General features: G+C 44.5%; 1 protein-coding gene across 1 annotated transcript in view; it reads left to right on the top strand.

Annotated features, from left to right (window-relative positions):
- The window catches only part of MXRA5 (matrix remodeling associated 5), a 34,388-nt gene extending 16,702 nt beyond the window's left edge, over positions 1–17,686 (top strand). The window contains exons 3-7 of the mRNA XM_001086428.5: positions 271–400; positions 634–1,024; positions 5,556–10,529; positions 12,608–13,508; positions 14,634–17,686. Coding sequence (XP_001086428.4) covers positions 271–400; positions 634–1,024; positions 5,556–10,529; positions 12,608–13,508; positions 14,634–16,542 — 8,305 coding nt within the window. The 3' untranslated portion in view covers positions 16,543–17,686. The remainder of the gene's footprint in view (positions 1–270; positions 401–633; positions 1,025–5,555; positions 10,530–12,607; positions 13,509–14,633) is intronic.
- Positions 17,687–23,905: the final 6,219 nt, after the last annotated feature.

Here is a 23,905-nt window from a genome sequence, read left to right as displayed (position 1 = left end):
GTGGCCTGTGCCTGTACTTCCAGCTACTTGGGAGGCTAAGGTGGGAGGATTGCTGGAGCCTGGGAGGTGGAGGTTGCAGTGAGCTACGATTGCACCACTGCACTCCAGCCTGGGTGACGGAGTAAGATTGTCATAAATAAATAAATAAATAAATAAACTCACCATTGTACTAATTTGCTCTTGGGCAGGCTAGAGAATGTTTCCCATGTGGGAGTTAAGCATTTGCTATTTATTTTCTTAATAATAATAATTATTATTACTATTCCTTAGGTTTAATAGCATACAGGCCCTGTCAGAAACTTCATTTGCAGGACTGACCAAGTTGGAGTTACTTATGATTCACGGCAATGAGATCCCAAGCATCCCCGACGGAGCTTTAAGAGACCTCAGCTCTCTTCAGGTAAACCCGCGGCATTTGTAAGTGTCACTAATTGCATCCTCTAAGACCAGTAACAAAGAATGGAAACTATGTCATTCTCCTTAATGATCAATAAAACGGCTATTTTTTGACATGAAAGACAAGTTCCATGTTATTATTCTCCAGCCCTTTGTACCGGTTTCTATTTGGGGCTGTGGCTTTTAAACTATAAACAGGAGCCTTTTGTTTTGTTTTGTTTTCCCCTGCCCTTGTAGGTTTTCAAGTTCAGCTACAACAAGCTGAGAGTGATCACAGGACAGACCCTCCAGGGTCTCTCTAACTTAATGAGGCTGCACATTGACCACAACAAGATCGAGTTTATCCACCCACAGGCTTTCAATGGCTTAACGTCCCTGAGACTACTCCATTTGGAAGGAAATCTGCTCCACCAGCTGCACCCCAGCACCTTCTCCACGTTCACATTTCTGGATGATTTCAGACTCTCCACCATAAGGCACCTCTACTTAGCGGAGAACATGATTAGAACTCTTCCTGCCAGCATGCTTCAGAACATGCCGCTTCTGGAGAATCTTTACTTGCAGGGAAATCCGTGGACCTGTGATTGTGAGATGAGATGGTTTTTGGAATGGGATGCAAAATCCAGAGGTAAGAAGAGAGGAGAGTAGACCACTCCTAGCTGCACATTCTTTTATCTTTTTGGAGACGTTCCTTTCTCCAAGGTTCTTATATTGACTTATTCATCTTGCCTTGGATGAAATCTGAGCACCCAATCAGTAAGATAGGAACCCACACTTTAAACGTTACCACTTAAATGTTAAGCCACCTTCATTCCCCAATGCAAATGCAGTTATCCCTTAGTGAAATGTAGTGGTCAATGTAATCAGTTACATACAGGTGATGTGGGTTGCCATGGAATGGGTATCTGGAGAATCATGCCAGCCTTGAACTGCAGCTTAATGTGGGAAACTGGGACTGGGGAGGGGCTGTGAATGCATGTTCCATGAGAAAGTTACAAAGGATGCTTAGAAAAGAGCAGGCTGGTGAGGAGTGGCTACAAGGTCGTTATTTTATGGACAGGGAAGCGATGCTCAGTATTGATCCAGAGAGCTATGGCAACAACCAGGACTTATATGTAGCAGTTGCAACAAAGTAGATTGTGATTCCTTTCTCCCCTTCTTTCCTTCCTTCCTTCTTTCTCGCCTTCCTTCCTTCCTTCCCTCTTTCCTTCCTTCTTTCTCTCCTTCCTTCCTTCCTTCTTTCCTTCCCTCCTTCCTTCCTTCTCTCCTTCCTTCCCTCCTTCTCTCCTTCCTTCTTTCCTTCTTTCTCTCTTTCTCTCCTTCCTTCCCTGGTTCCCACTTTCCCTCCTTTACTCCTTCCTTCTCTCCTTCCTTCATTCCCTCCTTCTCTCCTTCCTTCCTTCTTTCCTTCCATCATTCTTTCCTTCCCTTCCTGCTTCCCACCTTCCCCCGCTCGCTTCTTCCTTCCTCCCTCCCTTTTTTCCTTCCTTCCTCCTGACTTCTCTCCTGCCTTCCTTTCTTCCTTCTGTCCTTTCTTTCATCCCTCCCTTCCTCCCTCCCTCCCTCCATCCTTTTCTTCCCTTTCTTCCTTCCTTCTTTTCTCCCCCTTCTCTAAGCCCTACCTTGCAACCTATCCCCATCCTCAGATTGCATTGTGTTTACCATATCCTGGATCTATTTCCTCAACTCCATTCTCACAGCCGCTGGCCTGGATCAGGCTCCTTTCCTTCTCTCTCTGGTAGGAAAGGGGAGCATTCTAAACAAGTGTCCCCATGGCCTTGTCAGCCCTGTTTTCCATCCACTCTCTACAAAGCAGTGAGAACATTTTTGCAGAATGTGCATCCAGCCAGGCCACACCTCTGCGTAACTGATTTTCATTGCTCTTAGGATAAGATGCACATTTGCACATTCCCTCCAAGAAGTTTCCACACAATGGTCGCTCCACCTGTCCCCACTATCCTCTAGCATGGTGGTCCCATTGTTCTACTTATTCATCTATTTCTAGCCACACTGTCTTCCCGTCTGTTCCTTGCAGCTTCTAAACTTATTTCCAACTCAACATCATTAGATTTGCTCAATTGCCTGCTTGGGAGTCTTTACTGCTAGACGTTCAAGAGGCTTGCTTTTTCTTAGCTTTTAGAGTTTCCTTCCAAGAGACCATCAAGCAATGGATGGAGGAAAGACAGAGGTATACCCACTTGTGAATGGTATTAACCAGAAAAGACACACACCTCCTCCACTCATATTCCATTCGTGAGAACCAGTCCTCACACCCCAGTGAATGCAAGGGAGCCTGAAAATGCATTTGGATGGCTATTTTGTAGCATTAGCACTACATTATGGATGTGGACCCATAAAACTTTGCTGGGCAAAGAACCATCTCTGCTACTGTCTGGAGATGCTCATGCATGTCTTTGTGTGTGCATGTCTATGCATCTATGTGTCTGTGTGCATGTGTGTACATCTGCATATGTGTAGATTTGCATGTATGTGAAATAAACCCAAGATTTTAAAGTATTAAAGTTAGTCTTATATAGTGAGCCTTTCTGAAGATTGCAATCCCAGAATCTTTCAGAGAGTTTCTGTTAGACTGTTCCATAGCAGTGTTTCAGCCCACAGCTTATACACAGGTGGTGGAGCTTCTGCAGGTGCTCAGAAGTCACATCAAATGTGGTCAGAATTCACATCAGATGTGCTCAGAGGTTACATTAGAGCTGATTCTCATCAAAGTTTGGGTGCCAGGGGACATCTGCTTACAGGTTACAGAGGCATAGTCATTAATCCTGCCAGACATTATCTTATGTGCAGAAAGAGGCAGGGGCTAGGAGCATTGAACTCATCTTTTCTAAAAGTGCAGTGATTCAGGCAAGTGACATGCGGACCTGTGCTCCATCCTGCTCATCATCTTCAGGGCATTCATTTATAGGCTGTGCTCATTCCCTGAACCCTGAAATTGAGCTGGCCAAGGGATTTTGTGAAATGCTGCTGATGTTTGCTGGTTTGTCTCACAGCATGTATGTGTGTGGGTATGAGTGTGAGTGTGTGTATGTGTGTTGGGGGGAGACGTGCAAAACAATCCTATTTGCATGTTGAGGTGTTTACTTTGAAAGTCACACAGAAAACCATGGTCAGGAGGGCAAAAGGAAAGATGGCAAAGCCAGTTAGGAGTTTTATAATTCTCCAAGTCATAGATGAAGCAGTATGACTGGCTTCTTCCCAATGTGAATGGGCAGAAGTAGGCAGAGGACTATTAAGAAAAACTCCTAGTCTTCCAGTTTCCCAAGCTGAGAGAGTATGCCATCACTTACTGAGATAGAACAGGCACGAGACTCTACATTTAGGTCAGGGAGAGAATATAAGTTTGTTTCGTAGATGTCAGTTCGAGGAGCCTTCATGCTATCTAAAAGGACATATAAAGAGGCAATGGGGTGTGGAACTCAGAGAATGTGTTTGGACTAGAGAAGCTCATAAGATAGTCATCACTGGCAGGTGGATGGTAATTGGAACCACACATGTGGGAGAGACCATTGATGCTGAAGCAGACCAGGAAAGAAAGGGGCTTAGGACCAAGTCAAGGAGGACCCAGTCAGCAAAGATTCAGGCAGAGGAGGAAGAGCAAGCAGTGACTGAGACTGAGTTGTGGCCAGAAAGGATGAAGAAAATTCCAGAGGATTTCATATCCAGGAGACTAAGAGGACAATGTGAACTCAAAAGCAAACCCTCTGCGAAGTATTTACTATAGAGAGAGTTATAAATATAGATATAGTTACCTAGATACATACATATTGATTATACATACATTATATTTATATTGTATATATTATATATTATATATACATTATATATTATAAATGTATACATATAGTTATAAATACAAATATAGTTACCTGTATGCATACATAATGATTACATATAAATTATATATTATGAATTTATAAATATACAGAGCTATAAATATAGATACAGTTCCTAGATACATACATATAGATTATATATAAATTATATATTATAAATTTATACATATATAGATATAAATATATAGTTCTTACATAGATACATATTGATTATATATAAATTATATGTTATAAATTTATATAGAGTTATATATAGTTACCTAGACACATACATATTGATTATATATACATTATATATTATAAATTTATAAATATATAGAGAGTTATAAATATAGACATAGCTACCTAGATACACATTGATTATATATATTTATATATAAACATATAAATTATGTATTATTATATGTTTATAAATTATTTATAATATAAATATGCTGATTATCTATTTATAAATATATATACATCTATACATTTATATATTTTTATGTAACAATTTAAAAAAGTAAATATGATGTGATACATGCCAAAGATTCTTCCTTTTATCTGAAAATGCTTTCACAGGTTTATATATTTATATCCATATATATTTATATATTATTTATATATATTTAGACATACATAAACATTGATTATATGTCTATATATCTACATATTAATACATATTTATTGATATATCAATATATGTTTATATATTATGATAGATATATATCTATGTATTATATAAAAATATATCTATTATTTATGTATATATTATATAAATATATATCTATTAAGATAGATACATATTTGTATATATTGAGATAGATATATTTCAAGATTTTTAAATATATGTTGGTATATATATATATATCAAGATGAAAAAACAACAAAAAGTAGATATGATGTGATACATGCAAAGATTCATCTTTTTACCTAGAAATGTTTCCCCACTTTGCAGTTATTTATATAGATTCTCCTAAACTTTCACAGAAGGTACATCGTATAATGTATGTGAGTGAAGTTGCTTTCTTTAACTTAGAAACGCTTTTTAAATACCCGTTAGTAAGTATTTTAAGGTATTTTTAAGTAAAAATTATTATTAATGGTTAAGCAGTTATAAAGCACCCGTTAGTTACCACGCAGTGTGCTAAAACTGTGGTTTAACATGAAGCCTCAAAGGCAACTCATGTATAGGATTCCTTGGTTATGGGATTACAGCTGGGTGATAAAGACACAAACATAGGCTTTATTCTCTGGCCATGTGTAAGGCGTGCCTTTTCTTTGGCTCCTTACGCTATTGAGTGTCTATTTGCTTATTTGTTTTAGGAATTCTGAAGTGTAAAAAGGACAAAGCTTATGAAGGTGGTCAGTTGTGTGCAATGTGCTTCAGTCCAAAGAAGTTGTACAAACATGAGATTCACAAGCTGAAGGACATGACTTGTCTGAAGCCTTCCATAGAGTCTCCTCTGAGACAGAACAGGAGCAGCAGTATTGAGGAGGAGCAAGAACAAGAAGAGGATGGTGACAGCCAGCTCATCATGGAGAAATTCCAACTCTCCCAGTGGAATGTCTCTTTGAACATGACTGACGAGCACGGGAACATGGTGAACTTGGTCTGTGACATCAAGAAACCAATGGATGTGTACAAAATTCACTTGAACCAAACGGATCCTCCAGATATTGACATAAATGCAACAGTTGCCTTGGACTTTGAGTGTCCAATGACCCGGGAAAACTATGAAAAGCTATGGAAATTGATAGCATACTACAGTGAAGTTCCCGTGAAGCTACACAGAGAGCTCATGCTCAGCAAAGACCCCAGAGTCAGCTACCAGTACAGGCAGAATGCTGATGAGGAAGCTCTTTACTACACAGGCGTGAGAGCCCAGATTCTTGCAGAACCAGAATGGGTCATGCAGCCATCCATAGATATCCAGCTGAACCGACGTCAGAGTACGGCCAAGAAGGTGCTACTTTCCTACTACACCCAGTATTCTCAAACAATATCCCCCAAAGATACAAGGCAGGCTCGGGGCAGAAGCTGGGTAATGATTGAGCCTAGTGGAGCTGTGCAAAGAGATCAGACTGTCCTGGAAGGGGGTCCATGCCAGTTGAGCTGCAATGTGAAAGCTTCTGAGAGTCCGTCTATCTTCTGGGTGCTTCCAGATGGCTCCATCCTGAAAGCGCCCATGGATGACCCAGACAGCAAGTTCTCCATTCTCAGCAGTGGCTGGCTAAGGATCAAGTCCATGGAGCCATCTGACTCGGGCTTGTACCAGTGCATTGCTCAAGTGAGGGATGAAATGGACCGCATGGTATATAGGGTACTTGTGCAGTCTCCCTCCACTCAGCCAGCCGAGAAAGACACAGTGACAATTGGCAAGAACCCAGGAGAGCCGGTGATGTTGCCTTGCAATGCTTTAGCAATACCCGAAGCCCACCTTAGCTGGATTCTTCCAAACAGAAGGATAATTAATGATTTGACTAACACATCACATGTATACATGCTGCCAAATGGAACTCTTTCCATCCCAAAGGTCCAAGTCAGCGATAGTGGTTACTACAGATGTGTGGCTGTCAACCAGCAAGGGGCAGACCATTTTACCGTGGGAATCACAGTGACCAAGAAAGGGTCTGGCTCGCCATCCAAAAGAGGCCGACGCCCAGGTGCAAAGGCTCTTTCCAGAGTGAGAGAAGACATCGTGGAGGATGAAGGGGGCTCAGGCATGGGAGATGAAGAGAACACTTCAAGGAGACTTCTGCATCCAAAGGACCAAGAGGTGTTCCTCAAAACAAAGGATGATGCCATCAATGGAGATAAGAAAGCCAAGAAAGGGAGAAGAAAGCTGAAACTCTGGAAGCATTCGGAAAAAGAACCAGAGACCAATGTTGCAGAAGGTCGCAGAGTGTTTGAATCCAGACGAAGGATAAACATGGCAAACAAACAGATTAATCCAGAGCACTGGGCTGACATTTTAGCTAAAGTCCGTGGGAAAAATCTCCCTAAGGGCACAGAAGTACCCCCAGTGATTAAAACCACAAGTCTTCCATCCTTGAGTCTAGAAATCACACCACCTTTGCCTGCTGTTTCTCCCCCGTCAGCATCTCCTGTGCAGACAGCGACCAGTGCTGAAGGATCCTCAGCAGATGTACCTCTACTTGGTGAAGAAAAGCACGTTTTGAGTACCATTTCCTCAGCCAGCATGGGACTAGAACACAACCACAATGGAGTTATTCTTGTTGAACCTGAAGTAACAAGCACACCTCTGGAAGAAGTTGTTTATGAGTTTTCCGAGAAGACTGAGGAGATAACTTCCACTGAAGGCGACCTGAAGTGGACTGCAGCCCCTACACTTATATCTGAGCCTTATGAACCATCTCCTACTCTGCACACCTTAGACACAGTCTATGAAGAGCCCACCCATGAAGAGACGGCAACAGAGGGTTGGTCTGCAGCAGATGTTGGATCCTCACCAGAGCCCACATCCAGTGAGTATGAGCCTCCATTGGATGCTGTCTCCTTGGCTGAGTCTGAGCCTGCGCAATACTTTGACCCAGATTTGGAGACTAATTCACAAACACATGAGGATAACATGAAAGAATACACCTTTGCACACATTACTCCAATCCCCACCACCTGGGTTAATGACTCTAGTACATCAAAGTCATTTGAGGATTCTACTATAGGTGAACAAGGTGTCCCAGGCAAATCACATTTACAAGGACCGACAGAGAACATCCAGCTTGTGAAAAGTAGTTTAAGCACTCAAGACACCTTACTGATTAAAACAGGTATGAAAGAGAAGTCTCAGACACTACAGGGAGGAGATATGCTAGCGGGAGACCCCACACACTCCAGAAGTTCTGAGAGTGAAGGCCAACAGAGCAAATCCATCACTTTGCCTGACTCCACACTGGGTATAATGAGCAGTGTGTCTCCAGTTAAGAAGCCTGCAGAAACCACAGTTGGCACCCTGCTAGACAAAGACACCACAACAGCAACAACAACTCCAAGGCAAAAAGTTGCTTCGTCATCCACCATGACCACTCACCCTCCTCGAAGGAGACCCAATGGGAGAAAGAGATTACGCCCCCACAAATTCCGCCACCGACACAAGCAAACCCCACCCACAACTTTTGCCCCATCAGAGACTTTTTCTACTCAACCAACTCAAGCACTTGAAATTAAGATTTCAAATCAAGTGGAGAGTTCTCCGGTTCCTACAGCTTGGGTGGATAACACAGTTAATACCCCCAAACAGTTGGAAATGGAGAAGAATGCAGAACCCATATCCAAGGGAACGCCACGGAGAAAACACGGGAAGAGGCCAAACAAACATCGATATACCCCTTCTACAGTGAGCTCAAGAGCTTCCGGATCTAAGCCCAGCCCTTCTCCAGAAAATAAACATAGAAACATTGTTACTCCCAGTTCAGAAACTATACTTTTGCCTACAACTGTTTCTCTGAAAACTGAGGGCCCTTATGATTCCTTAGATTACATGACAACCACCAGAAAAATACATTCATCTTACCATAAAGTCCAAGAGACACTTCCAGTCACATATAAACCCACAACAGATGGAAAAGAAATTAAGGATGATGATGCCACAAATGTCGACAAACATAAAAGTGACACTTTAGTCACTGGTGACTCAATTACTAATGTCATACCAACTTCTTGCTCCTTGGTCTCCACTAAGGGGGAATTTAAGGAAGAATCCTCTCCTGTAGGCTTTCCAGGAACTCCAACCTGGAATCCCTCAAGGACAGCCCAGCCTGGGAGGCTACAGACAGACATACCTGTTACTACTTCTGGGGAAAACCTTACAGACCCTCCCCTTCTTAAAGAGCTCGAGGACGTGGATTTTACTTCTGAGTTTTCATCCTCTGTGACAGTCTCCACACCATTTCAACAGGAAGAAGTTGGTTCTTCCACAACTCTCTCAAGCATAAAAGTGCAGGTGTCTTCAAGTCAGGCAGAAACCACCACTCTTGATCAAGATCATCATGAAACCACTGTAGCTATTCTACTCTCTGAAACTAGACCACAGAATCACACCCCTACTGCCGCCCAGATGAAAGAGCTAGCATCCTCGTCCCCACGCACGATTCTCATGTCTTTGGGAGAAACCACCACCACTAAGCCAGCACTTCTCAGTCCAAGAACATCTCAAACATCTAGAGATTCCAAGGAAAATGTTTTCTTGAATTATGTGAGGAATCCAGAAACCAAAGCAGCCCCAGTGAACAATGAAGGGACGCAGCATATGTCAGGGCCAAATGAATTATCAACACCCTCTTCCGACCAGGATGCATTTAACTTGTCTATAAAGCTGGAATTGGAGAAGCAAGTATTTGATAATAGGAGTCTACCACATGGCCCAGATGGCCACCACCAGGATGGAAGAGTTCATGCTTCTCATCAACTAACCAGAGTCCCTGCCAAATCCAAACTGTTCCTACCAACAGGAGCAGTGAGGCTGCCTGAAATGTCCACACAAAGTGCTTCCAGATACTTTGTAACTTTCCAGCCACCTCATCACTGGACCAACAAACCAGAAATAACTACATATCCTTCTAGGTCTTTACCAGAGAACAAGCAGTTTACAACTCCAAGATTATCAAGTACAACAACTCCTCTCCCATTGCACATGTCCAAACCCAGCATTCCTAGTAAGTTTGCTGACCGAAGAACTGACCAATTCAATGGCTACTCCAAAGTGTTTGGAAATAACAACATCCCTGAGGCAAGAAACCCAGATGGAAAGCCTCCCAGTCCAAGAATTCCTCATTATTCCAATGGAAGATTCCCTTTCTTTACCAACAGGACTCTTTCTTTTCCACAGCTGGGAGTCACCCTGAGACCCCAGATACCCACTTCTCCTGCCCCAGTAATGAGAGAGAGAAAAGTTAATCCAGGTTCCTACAACAGGATACATTCCCATAGCACCTTCCATCTGGACTTTGGCCCTCCAGCACCTCCGTTGTTGCACACTCCGCGGACCACGGGGTCACCCTCAACTAACTTACAGAATACCCCTCTGGTCTCCTCCACCCAGAGTTCTGTCTCCTTTGTAACATCTTCTGTCCAGTCCTCAGGAAGCTTCCACCAGAGCAGCTCAAAGTTCTTTGCAGGAGGACCGCCTGCATCCAAATTCTGGTCTCTTGGGGAAAAGCCCCAGATCCTCACCAAGTCCCCACAGACTGTGTCCATCACTGCCGAGACAGATGCTGTGTTCCCCTGTGAGGCAACAGGAAAGCCAAAGCCTTTCATTACTTGGACAAAGGTTTCCACAGGTAAGATGTTTAAGCATCTACTTTTTTTTTTTTTGGTCAATTTTTATTTTATTGGCTAGCAATATAATACATTAAAACAGCATGTGTTGAACAACATAAGCACATTAGGAGAAATTTTTATAACACATTTGGGGAATTGTTTTTACTTGAATAAGCGTTTATTGTTATTTTTATAATTTCAGCTTTTGTTTTAGATGCAGGGGGAGCATGTGCAAGTTTGTCGCACGGGTAGATTGCATGATGCTGAGGTTTGGGGCACAGATGATCCCATTACCCAGGTAGCTAGCACAGCACCCGATAGGTGGATTTTTCAGCCCTTGCCACCCCTCCCTCTCTCCTCTAGTAGTCCCAAGGGTCTATTTGTCCTATCTTAATGTCCATATGTACCCAATCTACACTTTAACCAGAGTTTGTGTAGGAGAGAGTTACTGGAGTCTTACTTTAGGATTAATTCACCTTTCTTATGGACTCAAGGGCCTCTCTGGGCAGGGGTGGCTGGCCACTGCAAGCCTGGCATGCCCATGCAGCCAGCTAGCCCGAGGAGCTCAGGAGAACAGCATTAGCATAAATAAATAAAGGGGAGGCTGTGTCTCTAGTAATTGAGCTTGTGCCATCTTAGCTCACCTTGGAAGTGGCTGGGACTCATGCCTGCTTCTAGAATTCTCTATTAAACCCACGTTTGCCCTCCTTTGCCTGAAGATGGCCCTGTTTCTGGGACTAGTGTAAAAATGAAAAAGAGAAACAAAACATTCTTTTTCTCTATCCTTTTTTTTATAGCATACTTATTTCGTATGTGTGTGATGACAACACAAAATCTACTCTCAACAATTTTCAAGTATAAGCTAAATTGTTATTAACTATAGTTGCCATGAGTATAATACCACTTAAGCATATTCCTCCTAACTGAACTTCATACTCTTTAATTAATATCTTCCCTTTACTCCCATCCCCAGCCCCTGGTAACCACCATACCACTATCTGCTTCAGCTTCAGTGAGTTCAACTTTCTTACATTGCACATATAAATGAGATCATGCAGTATTTGTCTTTCTGTGCCTGGTTTATTTCACTTAACCTAATGTCCTCCAGGTTCATTTATGTTGTGGCAAATGACAGAATTTCCTTTTTTTTTTTTTTTTTTTGAGACGGAGTCTCGCTCTGTCGCCCAGGCTGGAGTGCAGTGGTGCTTCTTTTTTTAAAAAAAAAAGAAAGAAAGAAAAACAAAAGACAGAATGGTATTTCATTGTGCATATATGCCACATTCTCTTTATCAATTCATTCATTGATGGACACTTAGCTGAATTCCATATCTTGGCTGTTGTGAATAGCACTGTAGTAAATACGGGAGTGCAGATGTCTTGTCAACACACTGACGTTATTTCCTTTGTCTAAATACCCAGTAGTGGGATTGCTAGACTATAGGCAGCTCTATTGTTAGTTTTATGAGGAACTTCCATACTGTTTTCCATAGTGGTTGTACCAAATTACATTCCCACCAACAGTGTACGAGGGTGCCCTTTTCTCCACATCTTCACCAGTGTCTGTTGTTTTTGGTCTTTTTGATAATAGACATTCCAGCAGGCATGAGATGATATCTCAGTTTTTCATTTCTTTAACGGTTAGCACCAAAACAGGCTGGGTGTGGTGGCTCACACTTGTAATCCCAGCATTCTGGGTAGCCAAGACAAGAGAATCACTTGAGGTCAGGAGTTTAAGACCAACCTGGGCAACACAGCAAGACCATGTCTCTACAAAAAAAAAAAAAATTAAATTATCCAGGAGTGGTGGCCTGCACCTATAGTCCCAGCTACTTAGAAGGCCGAGTCCAGGAGGTTGAGCCTACAGGGAGCTATGATTGTACCACTGCACCCTCACCTGGGAGACAGAGCAATACCCTACCTCTAACAAATAAAATAAACATAAAAAAACCTTTAAAAAACACTAAAACATTCTACCTTCTACATTTGCTTTTGCTGTCTGAGTGATAAAGTGGAGAATTAGATTAACTAATACTGCTCGTTTGAGCATTATCAAAAGGGCACAGTTTATGCCAAAGCTGACTGTGTTACTTTTCTCCAGGAGCTCTTATGACTCCGAATACCAGGATACAACGGTTTGAGGTTCTCAAGAACGGTACCTTAGTGATACGGCAGGTTCAAGTGCAAGATCGAGGCCAGTATATGTGCACCGCCAGCAACCTGCACGGCCTGGACCGGATGGTGGTCTTGCTCTCGGTCACCGTGCAGCAACCTCAAATCCTAGCCTCCCACTACCAGGACGTCACCGTCTACCTGGGAGACACCATTGCAATGGAGTGTCTGGCCAAAGGGACCCCAGCCCCCCAAATTTCCTGGATCTTCCCAGACAGGAGGGTGTGGCAAACTGTATCCCCCGTGGAGGGCCGCATCACCCTGCACGAAAACCGAACCCTTTCCATCAAGGAGGCGTCCTTCTCAGACAGAGGCGTCTATAAGTGCGTGGCCAGCAATGCAGCCGGGGCGGACAGCCTGGCCATCCGCCTGCATGTGGCGGCACTGCCCCCGGTTATCCACCAGGAGAAGCTGGAGAACATCTCGCTGCCCCCTGGGCTCAGCATTCACATTCACTGCACTGCCAAGGCTGCGCCCCTGCCCAGCGTGCGCTGGGTGCTCGGGGACGGTACCCAGATCCGCCCCTCGCAGTTCCTCCACGGGAACTTGTTCGTTTTCCCCAACGGGACGCTCTACATCCGCAACCTCGCGCCCAAGGACAGCGGGCGCTATGAGTGCGTGGCCGCCAACCTGGTGGGCTCCGCGCGCAGGACAGTGCAGCTGAACGTGCAGCGTGCAGCAGCCAACGCGCGCATCACGGGCACCTCTCCGCGGAGGACGGACGTCAGGTACGGAGGGACCCTCAAGCTGGACTGCAGCGCCTCGGGGGACCCCTGGCCGCGCATCCTTTGGAGGCTGCCCTCCAAGAGGATGATCGACGCGCTCTTCAGGTAGGCGGCTCTGCGTGGCTTCCTGTAAATCGCTGGGCTGGTGGCCCCAACGAATATGAGTCCATTTTCAGGATGAATATGCACACACACTGCTCCCTGCGTCCGATAAAATTAAATGAAATTAATTAGCAGGGCACGGTGGCTCACGCCTGTAATCCCAGCACTTTGGGAGGCCAAGGTGGGCAGATCACTTGAGGTCAGGAGTTTGAGACCAGCCTGGCCAACATGGTGAAACACTGTCTCTAATAAACATACAAAAATTTGCCGGGTGTGGTGGCAAGTGTCTGTAGTTCCAGCTACTCGGGAGGCTGAGGCAGGAGAATTGCTTGAACCCGGGAGGTGGAGGTTGCAGTAAATCAAGATCACACCACTTCACTCCACCCTGTACGACAGAGTGACAGTCCATCTCAACTAATAATAATAATAAATTCATTAGAGACAGGGTGTCACTCTGTTGCCCAGGCTGGAGTGCAGTGGTGTGCTTATAGCTCACTGCAGCCTCAAACTTCTGTGTTCAAGCGATCGTCCAGCCTCAGCCTCCTGAGTAGCTGAAACTACTGGTGCACACCACGAGGCACGGCTTGTTATTATTATTATTATTTACTTTTTGTAGAGATGGGATCTGCTATGTTCCCAAGGGTGATCTCGAACACTTCACCTCAAGCAATCCTCCCACCCTGACCTCCCAAAGTGCTGGGATGACAGGCCTGAGCCCCTGTTCCTGGCCCAGTGTGTGATTTTTATGCAATGAAATGTTGTCCCTCTAAACTCGGATCCAGAAGAAATACCTAACTTCTTAACAAATACTTAACTTCCTCCTCTCTTGCCCAATGGTTTTTACAGCCTGGAGAAGGTTGTGGAAAGTGATTGACTGCAAATAAGAACTCCCTGTTGAATCTGATGTTAGGTTGGCCTGACCATGGGTTCAAGGGCATGAAACGTAGTCGAAGATGTCAATCCTATTCCTGCAAGTGTGTGTGGATCAAACCATTGGGCATTTTGCAATAGTAGCCATCTGGGCTGATGCATCACAGAACCAACTATTTTTGTGTTATTCCAGTGACCTAATGCCACAGTAGAGCATTTGGGAAACTGACATCTACTCCTTTTTCTTTTTTTCTGTAGTTTTGATAGTAGAATCAAGGTGTTTGCCAACGGGACCCTGGTGGTAAAATCAGTGACGGACAAAGACGCTGGTGATTACCTATGCGTAGCTCGAAATAAGGTTGGTGACGACTACGTGGTGCTCAAGGTGAATGTGGTGATGAAACCGGCCAAGATTGAGCACAAGGAGGAGAACGACCACAAAGTCTTCTATGGGGGTGACCTGAAAGTGGACTGTGTGGCCACTGGGCTTCCCAATCCTGAGATCTCCTGGAGCCTCCCGGATGGGAGTCTGGTGAACTCCTTCATGCAGTCAGATGACAGCGGTGGACGCACCAAGCGCTATGTCGTCTTCAACAATGGGACGCTCTACTTTAACGAAGTGGGGATGAGGGAGGAAGGAGACTACACCTGCTTTGCCGAAAATCAGGTCGGGAAGGACGAGATGAGAGTCAGAGTCAAGGTGGTGACAGCGCCTGCCACCATCCGGAACAAGACTTACTTGGCGGTTCAGGTGCCCTATGGAGACGTGGCCACTGTAGCCTGTGAGGCCAAAGGAGAACCCATGCCCAAGGTGACTTGGTTGTCCCCAACCAACCGGGTGATCCCCACCGCCTCTGAGAAGTATCAGATATACCAAGATGGCACTCTCCTTATTCAGAAAGCCCAGCGCTCTGACAGTGGCAACTACACCTGCCTGGTCAGGAACAGCGCCGGAGAGGATAGGAAGACGGTGTGGATTCACGTCAATGTCCAGCCACCCAAAATCAACGGTAGCCCCAACCCCATCACCACTGTGCGGGAGATAGCAGCCGGGGGCAGTCGGAAACTGATTGACTGCAGAGCTGAAGGCATCCCCACCCCGAGGGTGTTATGGGCTTTTCCCGAGGGTGTGGTTCTGCCAGCTCCATACTATGGAAATCGGGTCACTGTCCATGGCAACGGTTCCCTAGACATCAGGAGTCTGAGGAAGAGCGACTCCGTTCAGCTAGTATGCATGGCGCGCAACGAGGGAGGGGAGGCCAGGTTGATCGTGCAGCTCACTGTCCTGGAGCCCATGGAGAAACCCATCTTCCACGACCCGATCAGCGAGAAGATCACGGCCATGGCGGGCCACACCATCAGCCTCAACTGCTCTGCCGCGGGGAGCCCGACACCCAGCCTGGTGTGGGTCCTTCCCAATGGCACCGATCTGCAGAGCGGACAGCAGCTGCAGCGCTTCTACCACAAGGCTGACGGCATGCTCCACATCAGCGGTCTCTCCTCGGTGGATGCCGGGGCCTACCGCTGCGTGGCCCGCAACGCCGCTGGCCACACGGAGAGGCTGGTCTCCCTGAAGGTGGGGCTGAAACCAGAAGCAAACAAGCAGTATCATAACCTGGTCAGCATCATCAACGGTGAGACCCTGAAGCTCCCCTGCACCCCTCCCGGGGCTGGGCAGGGACGTTTCTCCTGGACGCTCCCCAACGGCATGCGTCTGGAGGGCCCCCAAGCCCTGGGGCGCATTTCCCTTCTGGACAATGGCACCCTCGAGGTTCGTGAGGCCTCGGTGTTTGACAGGGGTACCTATGTATGCAGGATGGAGACGGAGTACGGCCCTTCGGTCACCAGCATCCCCGTGATTGTGATCGCCTATCCTCCCCGGATCACCAGCGAGCCCACCCCCGTCATCTACACCCGGCCCGGGAACACCGTGAAACTGAACTGCATGGCTATGGGGATTCCCAAAGCTGACATCACGTGGGAGTTGCCGGATAAGTCGCATCTGAAGGCAGGGGTTCAGGCTCGTCTGTATGGAAACAGATTTCTTCACCCCCAGGGATCACTGACCATCCAGCATGCCACACAGAGAGACGCCGGCTTCTACAAGTGCATGGCAAAAAACATTCTCGGCAGTGACTCCAAAACAACTTACATCCATGTCTTCTGAAATGTGGATTCCAGAATGATTGCTTAGGAACTGACAACAAAGCGCGGTTTGTACGGGAAGTCAGGCTGGGGAATCGGAGCTCTTAAATAATGTGTCATAGTGCATGGTGGCCCCCTGTGGGTTTCAAGTTGAGGTTGAACTTGATCTACGATTGTTGGGAAAAGGAAGCAATACGGACACCAGAAGGAGGGCTCAGCCTCGCTGGGAACTTTCTTTTGTGTTTACATCATTCCAGAGGCTTCATTCGCTGTATCTGTGCTCTGATTGCAATTTTTCTTTTTTTGCAAATGCCACTCAACTGCCTTCATAAGCGTCCATAGGATATCTGCAGAACATTCACCAAAAATAAACCATAGACACGAACAATCCCCCACTACCCCATTAAAGACGCATCACCTAGTTAACCTGCTGCAGTTTTTACATGGTAGACTTTGTTCCAGATTGACAAGTCATCTTTCAGTTATTTCCTCTGTCACTTCAAAACTCCAGCTTGCCTAATAAGGATTTAGAACCAGAGTGATTGATATATATATATATTTTTAATTCAGAGTTACATACATACAGCTACCATTTTATATGAAAAAATCCATTTCTTCCTGGAACTCACCTTTTATATAATGTTTTATATATATTTTTCCTCTCAAATCAGACGATGAGACTAGAAGGAGAAATACTTTCTGTCTCATTAAAATTAATAAATTATTGGTCTTTACAAGACTTGGATACATTACAGCAGACATGGAAATACAATTTTAAAAAATTCCTCTCCAACCTCCTTCAAATTCAGTAACCACTGTTATATCACCTTCTCCAGGAACCCTGCAGTGGGGAAGGCTGCGATATTAGATTTCTTTGTATGCAAAGTTTTTGTTGAAAGCTGTGCTCAGAGGAGGTGAGAGGAAAGGAAAGAGAAAACTGCATCATAGCTTTACAGAAATGAATCTAGAGTCTTCTCCTAAAAGTTCAGAAATTTCTCTGCAGTATCTGAGCTGTCCATCCAGTCTAAGGTGGCTGCTTCTTCCCCAGCCATGAGTCAGTCTGTGCCCATGAATAATACAAGACTTGTTATTTCCATGACTGCTGTACTGTATTTTTAAGGTCAATATACTGTACATTTGATAATAAAATAATATTCTCCCAAAAACCAGGCAGTGATGACAATGCTATTTTCAAACAAAAGAGAGTCACATGAATTTGGGTTTCCATCAGCGTGGTTGAAAAAACTGCTTTCATTCACCTTCTCTCAATGATTATCTTCTCTACACATTTTTAACAGGCAAGGAAACTGAGTCAAAGGTAATGCTTCTGATGACAGATTTGGCAGGCAGGAAGGCAGAGTTTGAGTGTCACTTGCATGTAGTGACAATTTCAGTATGCAGCAAGACAGTGTGGGGACTGAGAAGCAGTGTTCTAGGAAATCCTTCAGGATTTTTCTTTTTTAATTTTTTGTCAAAGAGACATCTGGAAATACATGTACTGGTGTTCCACAAATATGCAAAACTGTCCTTCTTTTGCTTCCCCTGAGAGGAAGGAAAAAGGCAGACAAGATAAACATTTGGGAAAAATATGACTGTCAGCATTTCAAGAAATGCACTGTCGCCAATTGTTAAAGAATGTCGGTCATGGAAACTAAAGAATGCATTTTTTTTTTTAAACTCTGTGGGAGGCAAAGAGCCTGTCTCTCATTCATCAATCCACTTATCTGCTTAAATATATCTGCACAGCCCTTACTGTGTGTTGGATATCAAGAGAGGCCTGAGGAGGCAGAGAGGTGGAGGAGGAGGTGGTGCTTGGAGTGTTTATCCTCAATAGACAGGCTCTTCAGATGATGCAAGGTCTCTCAAAATGCACATGAATGACATTTGGGGCTGGATGATTCTCTGGGCTGGGGTGTCCTTTGTAGGGTGTTGAGCAGCATCCCTGGGCTCTACCCACCAGATACTAGTACCCCTCCAACCCCCAAAATTGTGATGACCAAAAATGTCTCTGGACATTGCCAAATGCCCCTTTAGGGGGTGCAAACTTGCTCCTAGCTGAGAGCCACTGACATAAAGAACAGATTAGATTGGTAGATAGATAACTGACAGAAGATTGATATAGATAGATAAGTGATAGATAGATGGTAGATAGATGACAGATAGATAATATATATGGATAGGAGACATAAAGATTGATACAGATAGATGATTTATAGATATAAATAGATAATAAATATAGAAAGGAGTAAGATAGGTCGATAGATAATAGATGGTTGGATGGATGATTGATTGATAGATAAACGGTGGATGGTTGGATGGATGACAGATACACAGATGGATAAATGATGGATGGTTGGGTGAATGTTAGATAGATAGGTATATAGATAAATAGATGATGGATGTTTGGATGAATTATAGATAGATGATAGGTAATAAATCATTGAATGGATGATCAATAGATGGATAGATACATACATAGACTGATGAGAGATGGTTGGGTGGATTAGATAGGTAGTTGGGTAGATGATAGATGGGTAGATAGAAAAATAGACGATGGATGGTTGGATGGGTGATGGATGGATGGAAAATAGATAGATAGATAGATAGATAGATAGATAGATAGATAGATAGATAGATAATAGATTGAGTTTCTCATGCTAAGGATTTCTCAGCCTCAGCACTATGGACATCTGGGGCTGGAGGATTCTCTGTGGTGGGACCGTCCTGTGCACTGTAGGGTGTTGAGCAGCGTCCCTGGGCTCCACCCACCAGATGCCAGGAGCATCCACCACCCCAGTGTGACAACCAAAACTGTCTCTGGACATGGCCACATTCTCCCCATGAGGCTGTACCATCCCTGGTTAGAAAACACTGTGCTAGATAAATACACGCAGCAGAGGGTTTTAGAAACACATTCATCTGGACTCCCTGCTTCAGTGAATGATGCGGAAACTGAGATCTGGGGAGGTAAATTCTCCTAGGTGTAGAGAATGTTTCTGCAGGACATACCTTGGTGAAATTTTACCTGGAAAAAAATGGTAAAAACATCCTATCAACCCAAATTTCTGCATTCACATGAGGTGATGGGCTGAAGAGGCATTTGGAAACATTCAAAGTGGTTCAGAGAGCATTCAGATTCTAGGGGATGAAAAAACAGGTGGGATTGTAGTCCCATTAAGAAAGAGCTATATTTTGATGGCTGACGTAGCATTTTCATGGGGCCAAGAATAGAAGAATGGCTGGGCAGAATGATATGGACAAATCGGGGGACGTGTTCTCCTGGCAGCAAAAACATCATGAAAAAAGTTCGAGCCTCAAGCAAGGAGACCTTGGGCCTAGTGATAGATAAAATGTAATAGTGGTGCAGGCCCATAGTCACAGCTACTCAGGAGGCTGAGGTAGGAGGATCACTTGAGCCCAAGAGTTTGAGGCTGCAGTGAGCTATGATCACACCACTGCACTACAGCCTGGGTGATAAAGTGAGACCCTGTCTCTGAATATTAAAAAGTAATAATTAATTTTTTAAAAATAATAGACATATTTGGACTACAGTCTAATGTGTTTCATTTGGGGTTGAACATGGTAGGATATTGTAATCGGTTGAACAACATTCTGCAAAAAAATTATCTCTACCTGGAACCTGTCAGTGCAACCTTATTTGGAAAAAGAGTCTGCAGATGTGATCATGTGAAGGATCTGGAAATGAGATTATTCTGGATAAGGATGGGTCCTAAAGGCAATAAGTGTCACTATAAGAGACAGATGAGGGGACACAGACACAGAGGAGGAGGTCACATGGAGACAGAGGCAGAGACTGGAGTGACATGGCCACAAGCCCAGGGATTCTTGGAGCCCCCAGGAGCTGGAAGAGGCAGGAAGGATCCTACCCTAGAACATCCAGAGGGAACTGCATACAATTGTAGTGTATTGAGCAGTGGCCCCCAAAATATATGCCCATATTCTGACTCTCAGAAGCGGGGAATGGGACCTTATTTGGAAATAGGGTCTTTGCAGGTGTAATTAAGGTAAAGATCTTGAGATGCGATCATCCTGCATTAGATGGGCCCTAAATCCAATTACAGGTGTCTGTTTAAGAGACAAAAGAGGAGGCACAGACACAGGAGAAGGCCACGTGGAGATGGAGGCACAGACTGGAGTGATGCCCAGGGACGCCTGGAGCCACCAGGAGCTGGGAGAGGCAGGAAGGAGCCTCCCCTAGAGCCTCCAGAGGGAGCATGGCTCTGAGATACCTTGATCTCAGACTTCTCATCTCCAGAGCTGGGAGAGAGTTCATTACTGTTGTTTTAAGCCCCTATTTTGAGGTGATTGGTTACAGACGTCCTAAGAAATAAATGCAAATATTTTAAATTTTCTTGTAGGAATGGTCATGATGAGAGATACTTAGCACCTCATGACTTAGGTAAAATAAGAGCCATTTAAACCAGTGTGTCCAGAACACGAAGGTGTGTGATTTGAGCAGATCATTAATCAGAATCACATATGGCTGTATCATTATTTGTAAATAATACACTAACTGGAAGATAGTTGTTTTTTCTCCCTAAATGGCTAAGTTCTGCCATCTGGTATATGTGCTTGTAAACCTGTGGACACAAGCAAAATCCCTAGCTAACAGTCCACTGTTACCAATTAATTACTCTCAGGACCTCACAGAAAAACAAAACTTCAACCAGGTTCTAGTCCTTGAAGTCTGGTTTGTAATTGCAAAGGCAGCTCTTGTTTCAATGAAGCTTGGCTGAATGTGGGACAAGATGAGGAAGACCCCAACCCTGCTGTTGAATTCAGTCTGCAAGACACTGAACCCCACAAGATCCTTTTCTGCACTTTTGTCACTAAAGACCCAAGTCTCACCTGTAATCCCAGAACTTTGGGAGACCAAGGCCTGCAGATCGCTTGAGCCCAGGAGTTCAAGACCAGCCTGGGCAACATAGCAAGATCCCATCTCTACAGAAAATACAAAAATTAGCTGGGTGTGGTGGTGCACGCCTGTAGTCCCAACTACTCTGGAGACTGAGGTAGGAGGATCACTTGAGCCCGAGAGGTTGAGGCTGCAGTGAGCCGAGATCGCACCACTGCACTCTAGCCTGGGTGACAGCGTAAGACGGTCTCCAAAAATAAGAAAAGGACCCAAGTCTTTTGGAGGTGGAAGTTCAGTAACAGATTAATTATGAAACTAAGAGGGGTAGTGTTAGTGAGTTTCTGGATGGCCAGCATGAACTGACTCTGTTTTGGAAAAGAAAAAAAAAAACGTTGGTTTACCTTCATCCAGAGAGGCTGTTTGGCTTCCTTTTTAGCAGTATTTTTTAACCTTTGGTTCTTGTTGGCTTTATGTTATCATCTCCTGGATTGATTTAAACATCCTCATGTCCAAGTGTCTTCATTTCCTGGGACTGCGATTGCAAATGACTACAGAACTGGTGGCTTAAAACAACAGGAATTGATTATCTCACAGTTCTGGAGACCAGCAGTCTGAGGTCAAAGTGTGGCCAGAGCTGCGCTCCTTCTGGAGGTTCTAGGGGAGGATCCTTCCTGCCTCTCCCAGCTCCCGGAGGCTCCAGGAATCCCCGGGCTTGAGGCGGCATCAATTCAGTGTCTGCCTTGGTCTCCATGTGGCCTACTCCTCTCCGTCTGTGTCTCCTCTTCTGTATCTTAGAAGGACACCTGTCATTTGCTCTAGGGCCACACTAATCCAGGATGATCTCATCTTGAGATCCTTGATTTAAGTATATCTGCAAAGCCCTTATTTCCAAATAAGGTTCCATTTATAGGTTCTGGGGTTAGGATGTGGACATATCTTTTTGGGAGACCATGGTTCAATCCATTACAATTGTATCCCGTTCCTTCTGGAGGCTCTAGGGGAGGATCCTTCCTGCCTCTCCCAGCTCCCGTGGGTTCCAAGCATCCTTGGGCTTGTAGCCTCATCACTCCAGTCTCTGCCTCCATCTCCATGTAGCCTTCTCCTCTGTGTCTCCTTTTCTGTCTCTCTCTCTCTCCCATTTTTTTTTTTAGATGGAGTTCCGCTCTTGTTGCCCAGGCTGCGTGCAATGGCGTGATTTCTGCTCACTGCAACTTCCACCTCCCAGGTTCAGGTGATTCTCCTGCCTCAGCCTCCCAGTCCTCTGTCTACTATAAGGACATTTGTCCATAGATTTAGGGCTCATCTAATCCAGGATGATCTCATTTTGAGATACTTAAGACAATTATATCTTATGTAAATAAGTTCACATTTATAAGTTCCAGAGGTTATGACATAGATAGACACATCTTTGGGAGCCACCATTCCACCTGTTACACCAGACTCTGACCTACAAATCAGAATCTCTGAGAGAGAAGCTTGGGTGAGTACAAAGTGCAGCAAGAATGTGATGAGGAAGTGGCATCTTTAGCGCTGGAATTCATTTGTTCCTGAAGTGGTTTGGCAAAACTATACTGTGATCCATCACATATTTCTTATTATTTAACCCTCTATGGGGCAACCTATTGTGCTAATTTGTACCATATTGTGTGATACCTCCCCCCATGAAGACATTAGAACCTTGGTGTGGTGTTGAAATTCTGCATGCTTCTGTTTTCAGATTTGTGGGAAAGAGGAAATTTATAGGACACTCACCTCATAAGGCCATTGTGAAAATAGAAGATGAGGTTCTTAGAACAAAACCTGTCCAATCACAAGTACTCAGTATATGTTGGTTATTTTCATATTTATTGCTATTATTTCTCCAGTATTTTGAAGAGCAATGGTTTTCAAAGTGTGTTCAAGTTAAGAATCACAACCACTCTTGGGAGAGTTGAATTCTGAAGAAGGGTGCTTAGATATGACCACTATAATGGTGTAAGATTGGAGCATTGGTGTAGGTCCAATCCTACACCATCCAACTTCAGCTGCAGCTTATGCATCCTAAGCCATGTAGCATAACCAGAACTAGAAACCAAAACTAGAACCAACGTGTGTGCTGTGCTGTGTTGTGCCTAACCATGGAGCTTTGGGAAAACATGGCCGATCAAACAAGGTTTTGAGTGGATGGGACACTTGGGAAAACATGGCCAATTAAGGCTTTGAGTGGATGAGGAGTCTTGGAAAAGCATGGCTGATCCACAAGGTTTTGGGTGGATGGAAAGCCTTGGGAAAACATGGCTGATCAAACAAGGTTTTGGGTGAATGGGAGCCTTGGGAAAACATGGTTAATCAAACAAGGCTTTAAGAGGATGAAAAGCCTTGGGAAAACATGGCTGATCAAACAAGGTTTTGAGTCGATTAGGAGCCTTGGAAAAACATGGTCCATGAAACAAAGCTTTGAGTGAGTGAAGAGCCTTGGGGAAACATGGCCAATCAAACAAGGTTTTGGGTGAATGGGGAGCTTTGGGAA

Source organism: Macaca mulatta, chromosome X (genome assembly GCF_049350105.2).
Source record: "Macaca mulatta isolate MMU2019108-1 chromosome X, T2T-MMU8v2.0, whole genome shotgun sequence".
Taxonomy (NCBI): Eukaryota; Metazoa; Chordata; class Mammalia; order Primates; family Cercopithecidae; genus Macaca; species Macaca mulatta.
This window is presented reverse-complemented; position numbering and strand designations above follow the sequence as displayed.